Source organism: Polyodon spathula, chromosome 25 (genome assembly GCF_017654505.1).
Source record: "Polyodon spathula isolate WHYD16114869_AA chromosome 25, ASM1765450v1, whole genome shotgun sequence".
Taxonomy (NCBI): domain Eukaryota; kingdom Metazoa; phylum Chordata; class Actinopteri; order Acipenseriformes; family Polyodontidae; genus Polyodon; species Polyodon spathula.
Genome location: NC_054558.1, coordinates 17,567,043 through 17,584,494, shown reverse-complemented (window position 1 = coordinate 17,584,494; position 17,452 = coordinate 17,567,043). Strand labels below are relative to the sequence as shown.

At 38.3% G+C, this 17,452-nt stretch overlaps 2 protein-coding genes across 2 annotated transcripts; both read right to left on the bottom strand.

Annotated features, from left to right (window-relative positions):
- Positions 1–12: 12 nt before the first annotated feature.
- On the bottom strand, positions 13–5,892 carry LOC121300077 (voltage-gated hydrogen channel 1-like). The gene is made up of 6 exons (XM_041228460.1): positions 5,835–5,892; positions 3,803–3,994; positions 3,091–3,195; positions 2,121–2,352; positions 1,403–1,515; positions 13–1,115 (listed from the first exon to the last, which is right to left on the bottom strand). Exons 2-6 carry the CDS (start codon positions 3,974–3,976, stop codon positions 1,059–1,061), a joined length of 681 nt encoding a protein of 226 aa, XP_041084394.1. The 5' UTR covers positions 3,977–3,994; positions 5,835–5,892; the 3' UTR covers positions 13–1,058.
- A 2,897-nt stretch (positions 5,893–8,789) lies between these two features.
- Positions 8,790–16,680, bottom strand: LOC121300004 (serine/threonine-protein phosphatase PP1-gamma catalytic subunit A). The gene is made up of 7 exons (XM_041228324.1): positions 16,403–16,680; positions 13,271–13,402; positions 11,727–11,957; positions 10,890–10,994; positions 10,325–10,548; positions 9,786–9,920; positions 8,790–9,547 (listed from the first exon to the last, which is right to left on the bottom strand). Exons 1-7 carry the CDS (start codon positions 16,455–16,457, stop codon positions 9,458–9,460), a joined length of 972 nt encoding a protein of 323 aa, XP_041084258.1. The 5' UTR covers positions 16,458–16,680; the 3' UTR covers positions 8,790–9,457.
- Between the last annotated feature and the right edge of the window lie 772 nt (positions 16,681–17,452).

The window sequence follows — 17,452 nt, the reverse complement described above, 5'->3', positions numbered from 1 at the left end:
TTGACACCAAAACACAACAGAGAATTTCTTTTTTGGCCTAACAAGACAAACGAATAACAGAAAAGGATTTAAACTTGAAACATGTTTAACTACAGACAGGCATGAACAAGACTGTAAACATGACATTCTGATATAGTGGTAATGCACTGCGTAACACTGAATAATACACTGCATTGTTAATACTATCTACAGTGCTGCTTTACACACTTACACTCAAAGAGAAGTGAGATAGGAGAGTTATCTTAACCAATGCGGTCTGGCATCACTAGGGGGCAGATTACTGTGTGCCAGATATACTCTGAGGTCAGATATGATTCTGAGCTCTATTGAGACCCCAGAGGTGCTTTAGAAACATGATCCAAAGTGAATCTAAAAATACGTTAGTTAAGATAACTTTTTAATATTTCAGAAACATGATGCTCTTGACCCTAAAAATACATCTTCACACATCACTGAACATTCACAGTAACATGCTGAGCAGAGGCAATGCCAGGTACGTTTACACAGGGCGTACTCCCAAATAACCTTTTTCTTCAAAACCACAGCACTACAGCCCGGTAGCAAAAACAAATTGATTCCGGACAGCAATAGTAAGTAAACTTAAGGCAAGAATAGTATCTTAAATTGTCAAGTTTAACATTCACATAAATGGTCCTGTTTCATCCTACAGGTTAAACCTCAAATAATACCAGTTTATGAACTTTAACACCATGTAGTATTTCAGTGGGTTGTGCTGTACTACTGCATGTATTTGAAGTATTAAATATTTAATGAAAAAGGAATGTGTTGGCATCAGCTGCATTGCAAAAAAAAAAAAAAGAAGAAAAACACTTCTGCAAAACCCTCAGAATATATATTGTTTGGTGCAGAACTGCCTAAAAAAGTGACCTCAATACATTTGTAAAAAATCATAGAATTGGAGGAATACTTAACCTTGTAAGCAGTTTGAGAAATCACCAGAGTTCATTGTGTAAGTTATTCCTCAAGGTACAAAAAGACATATTCTGATCTAATTGTCTTCACTCTTTCCGAGAACTCTGATGCACTCATAAATTCGTCTAGAAATGAATCCCGTTCTGCTGTAATAGAGTGCGTAATCTCTGGTTTTCACTCTCCTGGAAAGCAAATGTAGTCAAACGTCACTAAAGCAATTTGAATCGTCATTATTTATAGTTACATACCTTTTAATTGTTATGTTACATGATTATTCTGCACTGACTGCTTTATTCACTAACACTTGTGCACATGAGGCCCATCCAGACTGGTTATTATTTTACAGTTTCAAGGGACTTTGAAACATTATTTTTTGCAGACCTTGGCTAAAATTGCTGTTTCTATGAATCCCTCTGCCTTTTTGAATGAGCACAATAAAAAACTAAAATAGAGTATATACAAGTCTTACCGTGTGTGCTTTATGATGCTGGAGTTCGTTGACTTGTTTTGAAAGCTCTTCATTTGCCACTTTTAGAGTTTCTACCTTATGGTGTGCCTGAGTCTTCACAGATACAATAATTCCTGCAAGATACCCGCAAGTCAGGGGCACATTAAAATACCAAAGCATCAAATGAGTGATCAACCTACACGTGGCACCAGTACTAAAGGATCCATACGTGAACAAATTATTCAGTAATAACAAACCAATTTTTTTTTTTTTTTTTTTTACCCTTGTAATGCATTGCAATCTCATATGGGGATATCTCTCCTAGTTTTTATATGTGGACAGACGGAAGATGCAAAGGCATGGTAGCTTCATATGAGGCTAGGAGATAAAGTGTTATGGGGGGACAAAACAAACAAAACATTTCAATCAGAAATATATTTATTATATGTCCAAAACTACTTCAATGTTTATTTTAAGCTATTATCAGTATCTAAAGTGGCAAAGGTTTATAGTTGTTTTGTATTTATACCTACAGGGAGCACTGAAGTCGTTTAACTAAAATATAAGAAGTACCGAAAAGCCTCTCTCGCTCTCATTACTTTAGGCACCTCTGCTGCGTGGTCCCTTGTTTCTAACAGAGGGCTCCAGTGCTCTAGTACTTTATCACCAGGCACAGCTACTGCGTGGATTCCTGTGTGTAGCACAGCAGGGCTCCAGTGCTCTAGCGGAGCAGCGTTACCGTTGACGATCCTGGCCACCCTCCACAGCCTCAGCAGGATGAGCAGGCCCACTCCGTCGAAGGCGTCCTCGTGGGAGACGTACACGATGTCCAGGACAAAGGACACGATCACCACGATGCCGTCAAACACTTCAAACTTGTGGTGGAAGAACTCCAGCCGGTATGCAAACAGCTTCCCAAACAGCTCCATCATGAAGAAGGTGAGCAGAGCTAAACTCAGGTAGTGGAACACCTGGAGAGGAAACACCTGCCTTAATCATACTGTGGCAGGGCAACAGCCCCGCCCCTGTAAGTAATGTGTATGGTGGAATGTAAGGTTGGTAGTGATGAGGTTAAATCTATTCCCTCCAGCAATCACAGGTGTGGCCATTTCCCAATTTTTATCTGTTCAGTGACGGTGAATGCGTAGCCTGACAGCATTTTTTTGTTGTTTGTTTAAGCCTTTTGTTTTGGCCTTTGTGTCTGTTTATTTGTAACTTTTTTGTTTAATAAATGTGTGCAACAGCGCTTCACTGCAGCGTCTGTCTCTGAGTCTCTCTTCCTGCCAGTAACAGCTTAGGCTGTGACACTATCCAGCCACACATACCCTCTGCATTTTGTTTATTAAATCATCATTTACTACTGTTTTACACACTATGATAATTCCTTCACCCTGAAACAGTGTGCTTATTAGAGATGTGTAATGTAAGCATCTCCGATAGACTCACTGTTTCAGGGGGTGGTGGGGGAGAGGAATAATTGGCACACACCCCAAGTGTCACCTTGCTCAGGATTATTCTAGTGACTTTAATCCACATGCCATATATACACAAGTGCAAAAACAGTAATGACTGAGGTTTAAGAACACAGCTTGAGGGATAATACAATAGATATTATGCAGGCTCCAGGGGTGCCCTTTAACACTGTGAACAGGGGGGCACTAATTCAACGTGCTCAATCTGTAGGGTGCTTATTGAATGCATTTCTGTACTTGCGATGATATCTTGTGCTCATCTTGCTTAATGATGGCTAGGTCCAGCAGCAACTCGCACAGCACAAAGACAGCATCCAGAATCACCAGACACACCACAGACACCTGGGGCAAAGGAAACAGGTTAGACTTCATCCCAACTTCCACCGACAGCAGGACAACAAGCATGAGACCACTGCTGTTATTCTCATTGGTGTTAAGACACGTGGTATACAGCAAGTATCATACAAAGTTACAGATAACATGCAGTACAGGCACTGTTAGTGGTGTCCTATACTTCACCGCAGTAAGCCCGGAATAATTCTGGTCGCTCTTCTTTGCACTCTTTCTAGAGCAGCAATATCTTTTTTATAGCGAGGTGACCAGAACTGCACACAATATTCAAGATGAGGTCTTACAAGTGCATTGTACAGTTTTAACATTACTTCCCTTGATTTAAATTCAACACTTTTCACAATGTATCCGAGCATCTTGTTAGCCTTTTTTATAGCTTCCCCACATTGCCTAGATGAAGACATTTCTGAGTCAACAAAAACTCCTGCTATTTTATTTCCTGTACTTTATGAATATACAGTACAGTGAAATAAAGAGCAAGCCCTGTATTAGTACTGTGGCACCTTCACATCCATGCGAAACAACAATCGCAGGACTATTCCCACCCACTTCCCAGCCGAGGGGGGTGGTAGGTTGAATTGCGGGACGGATGCAGTACCTGGAACTTGTGTGAGCCGAATAGTTTTTTCAGAGATTCGCGGAAGGTGAGGCTGTGCTCCACACTGTGCAGCGACGGCTCCTCTCCATCCCTGTGGAACTCCTCCTCATGCTGCTTGTTGAAGCTGTGGTTATCATCACCCACCGCCGTGAAGTGCTTCAGATACCTGGACATCTTCTACCACACTGCCCTCTGCAGGCAGAACACAGAACTCACTTGCACACATGCACTTTATTAGGACGGGTCTAGCTGTCTGGATCTGGTATGTTCTCCTGGTATACCCTGGGTCCCTTGATTAATGTGGAAGGCTGGACGACGGCTGTAGTTTACTTAAGCTTTGTTACATCTTTCACAACGATAATGCACCCAGACAGAGAATTCAGATATCTTCCACTGACACCACAGTGCCCAATCTCAATCTTAGTGAGCATGTTTGAGATGAAGGCTGTGATCAACCTGACAGCAGAAACAGGTCCTAACAAAGTGGCCGGGCACAGCACATAGATACATACATCACTTTCAAATCAGAGGCAAATAAAGAAGTGAACTGAAGTGTTTGGTTAATACAGAAATACGGATGCTGTACATTCCCAGTTTTACAATATACTGTGAATGCAGGTTACAGCATTTTACTGTTTCATACTGTATGCTGCAAGCACAGCTGGATAGCATGTTTTTTTCTTGAAATATTCCTAACAGTATTTATATCATTCATTTCCACTTATACATTTCGTCATACAGCAGCCACTCTGACTACTAGATCACAACACTGTAGTTCATCGTTTGCATTTACCTGCTAAAAACAGGGTTTTGTTATATAGTTTTAGCAAATGCTGCGAGCCCAAACCTTAAAATAAATTTTAAAAAAAAATTAGCTTTAAAATGACACGAAAAGCTGTTGAAGCTGTGCGCACGGGCCCGCCTCAGATGAATAGACTCTTTGTACAGCACTGGGGAGAGTCATTTTCACTATACAAACAATGCAGTTCTCATTCCCGTTTCACCAAGCAGGTATTAGATAAGTCATCACTATACAAACAATGCAGTTCTCATTCCCGTTTCAGGAGGGATCGGATAAGTGAAAAGCACAAAGAACCACGCGTCATGGAAAATATTGATCCAAGCTTTGTTGTCAAGAAACGGTTCTTTTCTCCAACCCTGCGTGAAGCGATTGTTTCGACCGCTAATGTTTGTACAGCAGGATAAGTGGCTGCAACTGGCTGAAAGATTTTCAACTTGAGGTTTTTTTTTTTTTTTTTTATTATTATTATTTTAAACAGACAAAAGGAGTTATCAAACCTTCAGTTCAAGACCAGCACCTTGTTGGTTTATGAGGCACGATTGAACAAAAAGGCTACCAGTCAGACGTTGCTGATCTGATCCCAAATCTAATCAACTACATTGATATTCTTACAAGACAGACATTGTGCATATGAGGCCAAGGGCAACCACCAGACTCCCACAGGGTATATCTGTATTGTGAATAGTCCCTGAGGTATAAGCACGATTGAACCAGATCATTCCATGTCTAGGTTCTCAATGGGATTTCCTGTGATAATACCCATGCGTGCCCTCTATATAATAACCCTGTTCTGTCTGCAATGCTAGGTAGCGCTGAAGAGAACAGTCCTCAAGCACTGAAACCGATCTGTTGAGAACTGTGACCAATCCAAACAAGGTCCAAACTTTAATAAAGACACGCTGAATGGTACTGATCAGCACTTTACTAAACATATAACAGCGCCATTCCTATTGTGGATACATTGCAAGAAAAACATGTGTTGAATATTAGTTTAGCAGTAACTGGAAATCAAAATAGTTGAGTCTCTCCAGTGAAACTGACAGTCTGTCACAATGCATTCGTCTTTCTATTTTGTGCATTATTTTAGCTCTGAGTACATCTTGCAATTCATCGACTATTGTAAAATAATCCACGCTTGGCTGACTTACAGAAAAGAAGCCCTCTTTTTTGTTCTGAAAGAACAATGCACTGTCTCAATCTCTATTAAGTTTTAAAACAAAAATAACTTACCAAGAACAGTGCTTTCCAGACCTCTGTGCAGTATGACTGCTATCCTCTGTTTACACCACTGGCTGTTGTAGGAAGGGGTTTTCAGGCGGAGCATTATGATTTGGTGTTTATTTGCGTTGCTACTTCCTCTTGACACACTGCGGTTATAAACCGGTTCGTATTTTTCAGTATGGACAATAAGAATTATTAGTCATCCCGCATGAATACACACACCTGTTTGTTTCTCAAGATTTGTTCTGCAAAAAGAAACACGGTGAATTGTATATAATATATTTATATCTACGAATGTACACAGTCATTTTAAAGCTTTTTTTTTTTTTTTACAAAGTTAATAACGATGTTAAAATATCAGCTCGTCGTTGCTTTCCAAAATCCCTTCAGCAAAAACATTGATCTTGAAGATGTTACTTAAAACCATCTACTGCTGCAGTACAGAATATTAAAGAATGACAATCATTTCAATTATTGTATGTATGTATTAATTCCACAACCAAACTTGTATATAATAAACGCAAATAGTGTTGTTTGTTTTCTTCCAAAACATTGCAAAGCACATTGTGTTGTCCATACCCTGTAATGTTGCAAGCAGGTTCTCTTTTTCATATAGATTAACAGTTTCACAAATACTTAGAAAATCACATGCGATTACATAAAAAATCTTCCTCAAATTCTAAGTTGCACAGTACAATATTAGTAAATACAATTTCCAAATTACATGTTTACTGCATGAAATTAGTTTCTCCTCAATTTTATATCATTTTAAATACTGTGTACGTCTCGATGTGTTTTTACACATGCTAGCTTGCATTTCAAGCGCGCACACTCACACACAATGCATGTTCTATCAATTTGGTAGCCAGTATTGCTCGATTTATACTAACCCCGTGTCTATTTGATCGGCAATTGCGGGACATGTTAAAAGACGGCCCCCAGTCCAGACCATTTTAGTGTAAATATTGAATTTCTGGACAAAGTAAGAAATAATCGATTAAAATAATTCGTTAACAATGCATGAAAAAACGTACACACAAACATGCCAGTTTTGGCGATATTTAACAGTATTATATAACACACCAATGAAACACGCAAATTAAAAGTCATATCCCCAGCGGTTTGCAATCTTGTGATTTTCCTGCAGCATACTTAGGGTAACACAGCATCCAAATCACAACGGACAACAACATCCCACACATTTTAATTCTTAACTAAGTGTAAAATAATCATAGTCCCACTCATCAGAATTATTTTTAAAACTTATATATTTAAAAAAAAAAATTATTTAGTAGCGTGTATGTAACGTTCCACTGTAGACTATCTTTTAAAACAAAAACAAAAGGCACCCACATTCACACACACCTTAAAAATTGCGGTTTTATTATTAACTTGTTTAGTGCTTTTTTCCCTCCACCTTTTTCTGAGAATCTTTGACCTGCTTATTATTCCCCGCCCTCGTCGGGGTTGATGCCAACACTTTTCCAAATGGCATACCGCTCCAGACGCCAGTTTTAAACATAAAAGTTTGTTCTAAAATATCTAAGGATCTAATATAGAGGAAATTGATGTTTCAAACAGAGAGCGCGAGAGATGTTTATTTAGGATATAAAGGGAAAATAGGTAAATATTTTGTTTTAACCCAACTACGGTTACACACAGCAACGTGGTTTCAGAATTACACTGCATGATCTTCCACTGTTCAGTACTTAATAAACCAGCCTGCTTTCCAAAACGTGCAAATTAGACTAGAAAGATTCTTTTCCAGACAGTTGGCCGTGAAGACACCCTGAATCTGTTGGTCAAATCAGTACACGATCTCTAGGCTTGGTATTACAATGTTAAAGCTGAACACATACGTGATACTAATCAAAAGCCCTTAATAACTAACTGCCTTTCCCTTTTGTAAAAAGCCTATGGATTTATGTTGGAAATACACGAATTAAAAAAAAAAAAGCGTAACACACGTTATGCTCAAGACTGTGGGTCCTGAATTTAATCAAAACTTATTGCATTGTTATCCAGTACTTTATTATGTCTATAGCACATCCATAAATTTGATAGAATAGGCGTGGCTTTCCACTAAACCTCTGTTTAACAATCAAAAGTTCATACAATGAAGGACAAATAAACATAAAAAAGACTCCATGACATATCACAACAAAACTAGTTGTTACACCAAGTAACATAGTTATTTAGTACATGTTTAGAAGTTATTAAAAGTGATCCAGTCATTTAAATTAGCAAGACAGTAACTAATGCATGTTCATGCAGTTTGTTTTTGTTGTTTTTTTATACCCTTAGTTATATGCATTATTCTTAAATCTGACAAGTTTACAAAGATCCAGGGCACTAGTACATATATTTTATGTATTGGTTTGACACCCATTGGGGGTCCCGATTGAGAACCCTTGCTCCAAAATGTCATTCCTTGGATCTGATTTACAATGGTCTTCTAAAGTTCAGTATTCTGTGTTATCATGAATCAAACGCCCCCAAAGGAAGCCTCAATAACCTTCCCCTTTCCAGTTCAACATTGTATTTATCTTGGTCATGACAAACAGCCACTCTCTCTTTGATTTTGAGGAAGTATATTTCAATACTAGACAATTTAGTACTGTTAATCATTGTACTAGTACAAGCACAGACCAAGGGTCACATTCATAAAGACAAGGCCTCAATAATGCAGATACGAGTGTCTGTGGATTGGAAATTACTCTTCTGAATTTCACTTGTTCTCTCCCTTCCTAATATTACAGTATTGATTTTTTTTTTTAATTGATTACTACCACCTTTTGGCCAGGAGAAGGCCTTCTAGGACACAGCATGAACAGATGCAACTACTGTCCTATGTGTGGTTGAGTAACAAGCCTTGTTTTTAAAAGGGACTCCAGTTCAGTGCATTACGTATTCCACAGATGTGTCCATCTACATGAAACCAGAATATTATTTTGAAGACAACAATTAAAATAACTGCTTTATTCATTTAAAGAATAGAGTACAGGAAGTGTGCTTAAAAATCAAACATACACCAATTCAGTGATGCTGGCAAACACGGAGGGTTGTTTCTGAAGACAACTATACAAGACAATTAATTGGGTTTACATTTAAAAACACAAAATACAATCTAAAACTAAAATCCTTTATGACAGAGTAATAAAAGAACAAAGGTATACCAAGCTATTACAGTTCACAGTGGTTTGAATAAACTTATGTCGGTGTCAAAACTTGCAGTGAAGTTATGAAGGTCGTATTGTTTAATTAAACTACTTATCTTATGCTCCTAACAAAGCTAAAAATGAGCCATTTACAATCAGTTTGTGGCTGTACCGGATATTGACTGAAAAAGCTTTTTTCTGAAGCCTGGCTGCAGTGGAGGGTTCAGACAAGTCTGCTGCAGGCTGAACAGCCATTTAGTTTCAAGAGTTATAAAATGTATTTAAATTTCACTTGTCATCTTGGAGTAGCAGTCCTCTCATTCCTGTTGCAAAAGGTTTTTTTGGGTCTCTCTCCCCCAACCCACAATGTCAAAGAAACCACTGAACAATCTATTCCAGGCCAATCAAATCGATACACATTACAAAAGAAAGAGATTGTATTTTACAAGTCCAACTGAGCACTGCCAGGTGGTCCTATTTCTTGGCTTGTTTTGTGACCATGTTTCTTGGTGGTGTGACGGGCCGACTTGCATTGGACTTTTTCTTCTCTGCCGGTTTTAAAATCTGTGGGAAAAAAAACAAAACCTCTTAATCCATAGCATTCAACTCTACTAGTTTATTTAAATTTACAGAAACAGACCAAGTTAAGGGCATACAACATAGGATGATAGGATATAAATCAGGAGTTAGAAGTTGATTCAAGTTTTAAGATTCATTAAAAAAAAAGTTTATTAAATTTATTAAATTTTAAAATAAAAAAACATGACACTTTGTTCTGCACTCTAATCTTTTAATAGCTCACCTGAAAAGAACACATGAGGGTTTCATCAACACTCATCATGGCCCCAGCGTTGTCAAATTCTCCACAGTAGTTGGGTGCAGAAAATAAAGTCACCAACTGTCTTTTTGCAAAGAACTCGTAGCCATCTTCCACAACCTTTAAGGTAAGAGAAAGGAAGTCAATTAAAACTCCAAATTACCATATTGCTAATGCAACCTACAAAAAACCCAGCTCAATGCAACACACCAGCCAATTGGTCCTTTGTATACCGTTCTCTTCTACACAAGACACTGGACATTTAGTTTTACTGCTTGTCTTTTTGTAAAGTTACTTCGTTCTGAAAGATTTAAAAATCTAAATGTCAAGCTAAAGTCTGTCAACAGCATTTAAATATATTAAAACTCATCCTGCATTTGTCACAAATATGCAATACGTAACTTATTAACTGCAATTTGGAGTAGTCTGCAGGAAACCCCCAAAACTTAAAAAAAAAAAAAAATAGACCCTAAAATCAACGCATGTACAGACACAGTAGTAAGTTTAATAAAAAAAAAACATACCTGATGGGCTCGACATATTAGGTCCAAGTCATGTTTATGTAGGAATTTGGCAACTACTTCAGCACCAAATGTGAAGGAAACCCCTCTGTCATTCTCTCCCCAGCCCAGCACATCCTTGTCTGGATCAGACCAGAGCAGATCACACAGCAGACCCTGGTCTGGTACATCAGTGGGGCGCATGATCCGCCTGATCTGCTCCATTGACTGAAGATCAGGAGACAGACCTAAAGACAAAACGCTGCTATGTTAAATTCTAACATCTTGCACTCAGAAGGGTACTTGAATACATCAAGTTTGAAACAAATAAATAGAAGTGTCTGGTACTGCAATGTAGAGGCTTTTGGCAAGGTAATATTTATCAAGTTATTAACATAAAGCTTGCATCTCAAATGCACTGAAGGATAAGCTGTTTAAAAGATGGTGGTAGATTTACAAAGTGAACAGTTTGAAATGTTAGCGGAATAAAAGACAGGAACTAAAAGTCTAACAGAGAGAATGATAAATACAGATAATTTACAACCTCTGTCATCTGAAGACAGAATTATAATCCTTCAGAAATACCTACCTCCATGACAACAGAAGATTTTTTCATCCACAATAGCCGCTATTGGTAGGCAGTTAAAGCAGTCTGTAAAGGTTTTCCATAACTTTATGTTGTATCGCCTTTTACCTGCAGGACAGAAATAGACTATTAGTGCATTTAATAACACAGCACCTCAAATCTTTTCATGCCCCCTTCACTTCAGATGTGAAAATGCAAGAACACAACCTCACCCTTCTAAAAGAATGATTTGTAATGAGACTCTAAACACCTGACAAGTTTATTAAAATTAAGAAAATCAACAGACAAGAAAACACATGCAGATATGTGCGATACATAGGAACAAAACATATACCTATGCAAATATGCATTTTCTGTTCTTAAATTAATAGCAACGAAGAGTTAATTAACCCTTACTAACCTGGTAAATGTTATTTACAGAAACTTGGTCTTTATGGCACTATGTGTTAAACTTTAAAGCTTCTTCAAAACAACGCATCTCTATGTAAAAAAATCCCTTTAGCGCTTCTGGCAATTTGAAACAACCCTGCACGTGATCTACAAGCTTTGATGAAATGGTTTTAAGCCTAGATCAATTATTCTAGTCACACTACTCTAAGCAAATAATTAAATGTATTCACAATAAAAGAAAACTGATTGGGGAGGGGTAGCACTACTCAAAACACTTGTATGACATTTTGCGCACATTTAAAAAGGTCAGCAAAAATACAAGTGCAAAACACAAACTGATCCCAATTTGGGACTTTCTTTACTTAAGTCTGAAGTGTATCCACTATTGTGAAGGTCTAATAAAAAATAAATAAAAAAAAGTATTATTCTTAAACAAAAAGTGAATCTTACATTCATCATAAAAGCCATATATTCTGTTGATGCTGGCACACTCATGGTTTCCTCGCAGCAGGAAAAAGTTCTCTGGATATTTGATCTTGTAGGCCAAGAGTAGGCAGATTGTCTCCAGAGACTGCTTCCCTCGGTCCACATAGTCACCCAGAAACAGGTAGTTGCTCTCAGGTGGGAAGCCCCCGTACTCAAACAATCGAAGCAAGTCATAGTACTGCCCGTGGATATCACCTAATGGACAGAAAAACTAAAATCAGAGCCAGCTGCACCAGTAAAGCAGTGACCTACATAATGACATGCCTATGCTTTCTTTATAAAAGCAGACTTGTCTGCAACTTCACAATCAATCACCGCAAGGCTGAAAAGCTAATACTTTTGTTTAACCTAACCTTTGTTTGCAGTAGTTTGCATTCATAATAAATCTCAATATGCAGGGCTTGAATTTCAGCACGTGATCGCAGGAATCTGATATTTTCCAAGTTGCTCCTGCATATCAGCAACTTTCAGTATGGGAAAATCCTGCAGCGATATTTTAAGCTACGGTAATCTACCCGATCCCCCTATTTTTCACCCAATTTAGAATGCCTAATTTAAATACATGCACTAAGTAGTGCTGGATATATCAAATAACATGAGACTAATCTCTCACACTGTGATATGTGATTCTCAGTGGCCATCTTTAAGCATTGTTTGTTTTTGCAGAAGCCATCAAGTCTCACGCTACTGCAGTCAGAGGAAAGGAAACCGTGTTGAAAAAAAAAGTATTTAAGCCCTTCATTATTTTGCAAGCAATGACTTTGGGAGTTGCTTTTCTTTATAACTTTAAAGACAACACAGTATAAGATGAAATGGGACGCTGGTTAAAAAGAAATGCACCTTGTCTCGACAAGGCAGCTGATTGTTTGGCTGAAGGCAAAAAGTCTGCTGAAGCCACCGTTGTGATTCAATCTGCAGTCTCTATGCAACGCTAACGTTTGCTAGCCGCTGTTACAAAACCTCTAAATTGGCGAGACATTCTAGTGGCAGTGCACACAATGCAGCTTAGAAAACCGAAATGCAAAGCAGAAGCTTCACGTCAGGCAATGGAGAGTGCAGATATAGAACAGTAGATACGTGCAGAGGTGTTGTTGAGCAGCTTTAAGTCATTCGCATTAATACTTGCTATGCAGTATCTGCAATACAAATTATTTGCCTGAAGCAACACCAGTGTGAATGAGGCTGCAGTAGGTATGTGTATATGTATGTGTATGTGTGTGTGTGTGTGTGTATATATATATATATATAAAACGCAAAACGGCATTCTTTTGGAGCACAGGGGGAAAATGCCCCCGGCACACAAATGAAATTCAAGCCCCGATATGGGTCTTCCATGAAAAAGTATCTGCTGGATTCCATTGCACTAGTGGTCCTGCTTCATTACAAACCGCTACAATTCAGGATATTGCGCACTATAGTTGTGTGTTATGCCAATATTCTTGCTCCACAACAGCTGCACTACGTTTCCACAATGAGTCAATTTGTTATTGCTGCATCTGCATACTTACCACATACTTTAAGAGGAGCTTCAAGTTCTAGCAAAATGGGCTGGCTAAGAAATATTTCACGGGATTTGAGGCAAAGCCCCCGAATCTCATTTTCCTGAAGCTGTACATTCTTGCCTGGTTTAGAGCCCCTCACTGTAAAGAAAGGAAACAAAAGTCAGCCACAAAAGCATATGTGATTTAATGGGATACATGTTCATTTTTACGTGCATGACACACATATATTAACACCGACATTACTCCTAGAGAGTTTGACTTGGTAGTGATCAAAGGGCTATCTTATGCACCTTACTGATCCCCATTTGACCCTGGGATCCCTCTTCCACCAGTAAAACCAACCCTGCAAAGACTAAAACCATGCTGATGCAGAGACTAGGTTGAGGTAAATCTAGAATCCTAAATTCAGAAAAAAAAAAAAAGGATTTAAATAAAAGGTCAGTAGCAACTGCTGGGAATGCAGTAAAAACACAACCCACACACTGCCAAAAATTTGATTATGTAGGAAACTCAAATGTTTAGACAACCCCTATCCATTTGGAGGGAATTGCATTTACTGCAGATGTGGCTGAGTCATGTGCTAAATTCTTCACTTTAAAACAAGCCTCTAATCAAGTAATTTCTCTTTTTAAAAAACAAACTCATAACTGACAAGGATTATATACGTGATCAGCTGAAAAGTGGAACAATGTTTGTCAATGTCTTATGTTTGATAATCAGGTTATATGTTTAGGTGTTATCTAGGACACAATACTTAAATTGTAACCAAAAAAAAAGGTTTTGGGGCATTTACAAAACCAAATCTAGCATTCCAGTACCGTAGTTGCATTGACTAGCAAGTCCATCAAGGTGTCCCTGTTATGGCAACGTCTGCTGCAGACACCAGTGGAAGTGTAGCAGCAAGAGAGTCATGACAGATTGAACCAGCAGATGTGTGCAGTACTGTAACAAGGAAGAGACCATGGGCCAAACCATTGAAACCTTCAGCAGTAGACAAGACCACCACTTGAACTCAATGCACACATTGGGGCCTTTCTCCATTTTTTATTTTGAAAGGTTAGCGTTTCTCCCATATACGGTCATTATACATCATTCTTCTGCTTGGTAACAAGGCGTGTGCAGTTGCACAGTGAACTGTGATATTTTTCTTGATATGATTATCAATAGAGTGACCCCTGCATCAGTGCACTGCAATACTTAAACAAAATTTTCAATCACTGTTTTTGTTAAGCCTGCCAGAAGCAAATGCCTTGTGTGCCAACATGTTTATTATCACTGGATCTTACCAAGAGGCATGAATCAAGCGCTGGAGGGGAGGAGGGGAGGGGGGGGGGGGGGGGGGGGGTGTAATCAAATTTGAGATCTGAGCCAAAGGGGAGTGGCTTGGAAACCCTACACACTGTAAAACTGTCTTATTACATCATGAACCCCCATCACCCACAATAAGAGGCTGTAGCAAAGACTGCAGGTTAAATAAAACATCATCAGTTGTAAGGTTGACAGATTACCAACATGCACCAAGTGCTTTACAATTCACAGCCTGCACCAAGCAACAAAGCAAATGTTGGCTGACCACTGAAGACATTTCAAGGAGGAAGCATCGCCACCTTAGGTCAAACTTGTGCACACATACAGAAATATATTTTAAAATGCATGTGTAATCAATTTTAAAACTTATTTAAAAAGCTACTGCCCGGTAAAGGCCAATCACACCAGGATACAGCACAACTGAAATCAAATGCGGTGTAAAGCTTCCCAATGACAAGCCTTTAATCTACTTCGAAAAAAAGCTTTTTGGAGACGTCATGTTTTAACAAGACCTTGCTGAAATGGCGAGGACAGAAAAAATAATGTTTAAACTGTATTTTTGTCCAGGTAAAATAAATGACGCTTAACTAGCTGTTTTGCTTGTCAATGTATTCCACTATTATTATTCTGTAAGTGTCGAACCACCAAAAAGGCAGTGTTGGTTACTACATGCTCACCCATGCCCCAGTAAGCGGGGCACAAGGTTGTTAGAGACTGTTCTTTTGGCAAGTCAGACATTCCTTCCAGTCGCTTTATTATTATTTTTTCATCCATTAAATGTAACATCTTAAGGAGGTTAAAAGAATAGTATGTTGTACTGCATGCATATACTAGTGAACGGCTCACTGATTTACTTTAAATTAACGTGGTGGAAAAAAATGCATTTAGAACCAATTTACATTTAATATTTCTTCCATCGTATTTTTTTTTTTGTTGTTTCCTTCAGACATCAGAAATCAGGCCATTTGTAACAGACAAGATCGTTGCATGCTAACCGCATTACGAAATAATATCGACTCAACCCCCAATTAAATTTCTTGTGAATTTACTACCTATTAAAAATGTACCGAGGATCTCCACTGGGACTCAAATAGTAGCTACTGCAATAAACCAACCCGGTTTGCTCGTTGAGCCATTTCTAAAACGGGATAAACAGACATAATGAACCCATGCTTTTCCCTTTGATTAAAATTAGGTCATGTATCAATTTCATTTGGGGTGTGTTGGCTTCAATTCGATTGAACCTCGCACATGCTATCCTTAAAATGCATTTACATTTTGTAAAAATATTTACTATTCAGCCCAAGTGAAAGCAACAAATAAAACGCCAATAAACGCCACATTACCTTAGCAAATACATGGTGACTAAAACGTTACGCAACGGCGTCTTAACAAACGACACACAGATGACCAGCGGTTTCACCACGTGTTTAACGTGTATATTCCCACAGTACCTACAAACGCACTTAAATCAAGCTTTGTTTTGTATCAATACATATCCTTAATGAAATAAAACATTACCGGTATCTAACGAAGGAAGACAGTTTGCCATGCACATTTAAGCACCTGAATGAAATGCAGATTTGTACAGACACTAACTTAGCTACTAATGAATGAGATATGCTACAAGTGCGTTAATTGTATTTTAACAAACAGAGAATAACGGAACCAGCGGAGCTATATTGTTCACTGTCCCGCCATCCGCCCCCCTGCCCATCCTTTAAGCGAGGGTCCCACGCACTGTACCTATCCCCCAGTACGCTGACATCCGAAACACCACTGTAAAGACAATACGAAAATATATTTAAATTGCTATATAATACTGCTTACCTTCCAACAGGCGCTGGATGATACTGTCTATGTTAAGCTTGTCGATATCGGCCATAGCTTACTAAACTCAATTGAAAAAAAATAGACGTATTAAAAATAATAATAATATTGGCTACCGCAGATATAACGTTTTAAGTTATTTATACACGACGTCAACTCTGCTTTTGCTGAAGCGTTTAACTACAGTACGCGACACGTCATTAATTACCCAATCAGCCGGAGCAAAATCACCTCGCTGTTTAATAAAACAAAAATGGCGATTGCCTCTATCCCGGTCGACGGCTGGCGCAGGGATATGAACCATCACACAGCACTATTTATAGGGCGGTGGACGCATTGCAGACGCAACAAAACGCAAGTCAGGATATTCATCCGATTAAATTTTTTTTTTTTTTTTTTTAAAGTAGTTCCTTCCTGTTGATTTACTGTAGTGACGCGAAAGGTTAAAAAGGTATATATATGTAAAAAAAAAAAAAAAACAGTTAAGCAAAACAACCATTTTAAAATGTACATGTACAAATACAGCGCAGGATGTTGTTAAATATCATTACATAAAATCAAATACAAAAAAATGTTTTTAATTGAATGAAGCTTGGCTCAGATTGTGCTTGTACAGATTGTGCCTCTGCTGTAAACAAACCGGTCTGTCAATAAAGCTAATGCATTCTTTATTTTGTATTACAGTATAAATGTGCTATTTTTTTTTTGCATATGTAGCTGTACTGATTGACATACATTATTAATGTCAATAGAAAACGTGTGTGTATATCCCAGTTAATTATTATTATTTTGCATTGCGTCTTGCTGCGTATGGGGAGTGGCTATTTGTATACTGTACTGTATAGTGATGATCGGTTAAGGCCATTTCTGAGTAGCAGCGTCATTGTAGTCGTGTTATACAGTACAGGCTGGTGTTACATTGGATTATGATTATTGACTAATTCTATCTTAGTGTTTTACTTACAAAGCTAGTCTCATTTAAACATCATTAAAAGCTGTTTTCTGTAATGAATCGGATGCACAGCAATACACGAGCCATCGCTGCAGTGT

Coding starts and splice junctions, on each gene's coding strand:
- LOC121300077 (XM_041228460.1), bottom strand. CDS start 3,976: ATGTCCAGGTATCTGAAGCACTTCACGGCGGTGGGTGATGATAACCAC. Junction 3,196..3,802: donor TCGGCTCACACAAGTTCCAG/GTACTGCATCCG, acceptor CCTTTGCCCCAG/GTGTCTGTGGTGTGTCTGGT. Junction 1,116..1,402: donor AGCATCATAAAGCACACACG/GTAAGACTTGTA, acceptor TTTGCTTTCCAG/GAGAGTGAAAACCAGAGATT.
- LOC121300004 (XM_041228324.1), bottom strand. CDS start 16,457: ATGGCCGATATCGACAAGCTTAACATAGACAGTATCATCCAGCGCCTG. Junction 11,958..13,270: donor AGCTCCTCTTAAAGTATGTG/GTAAGTATGCAG, acceptor TCTGTCCATTAG/GTGATATCCACGGGCAGTAC. Junction 9,548..9,785: donor CCCTCATGTGTTCTTTTCAG/GTGAGCTATTAA, acceptor TTTTTCCCACAG/ATTTTAAAACCGGCAGAGAA.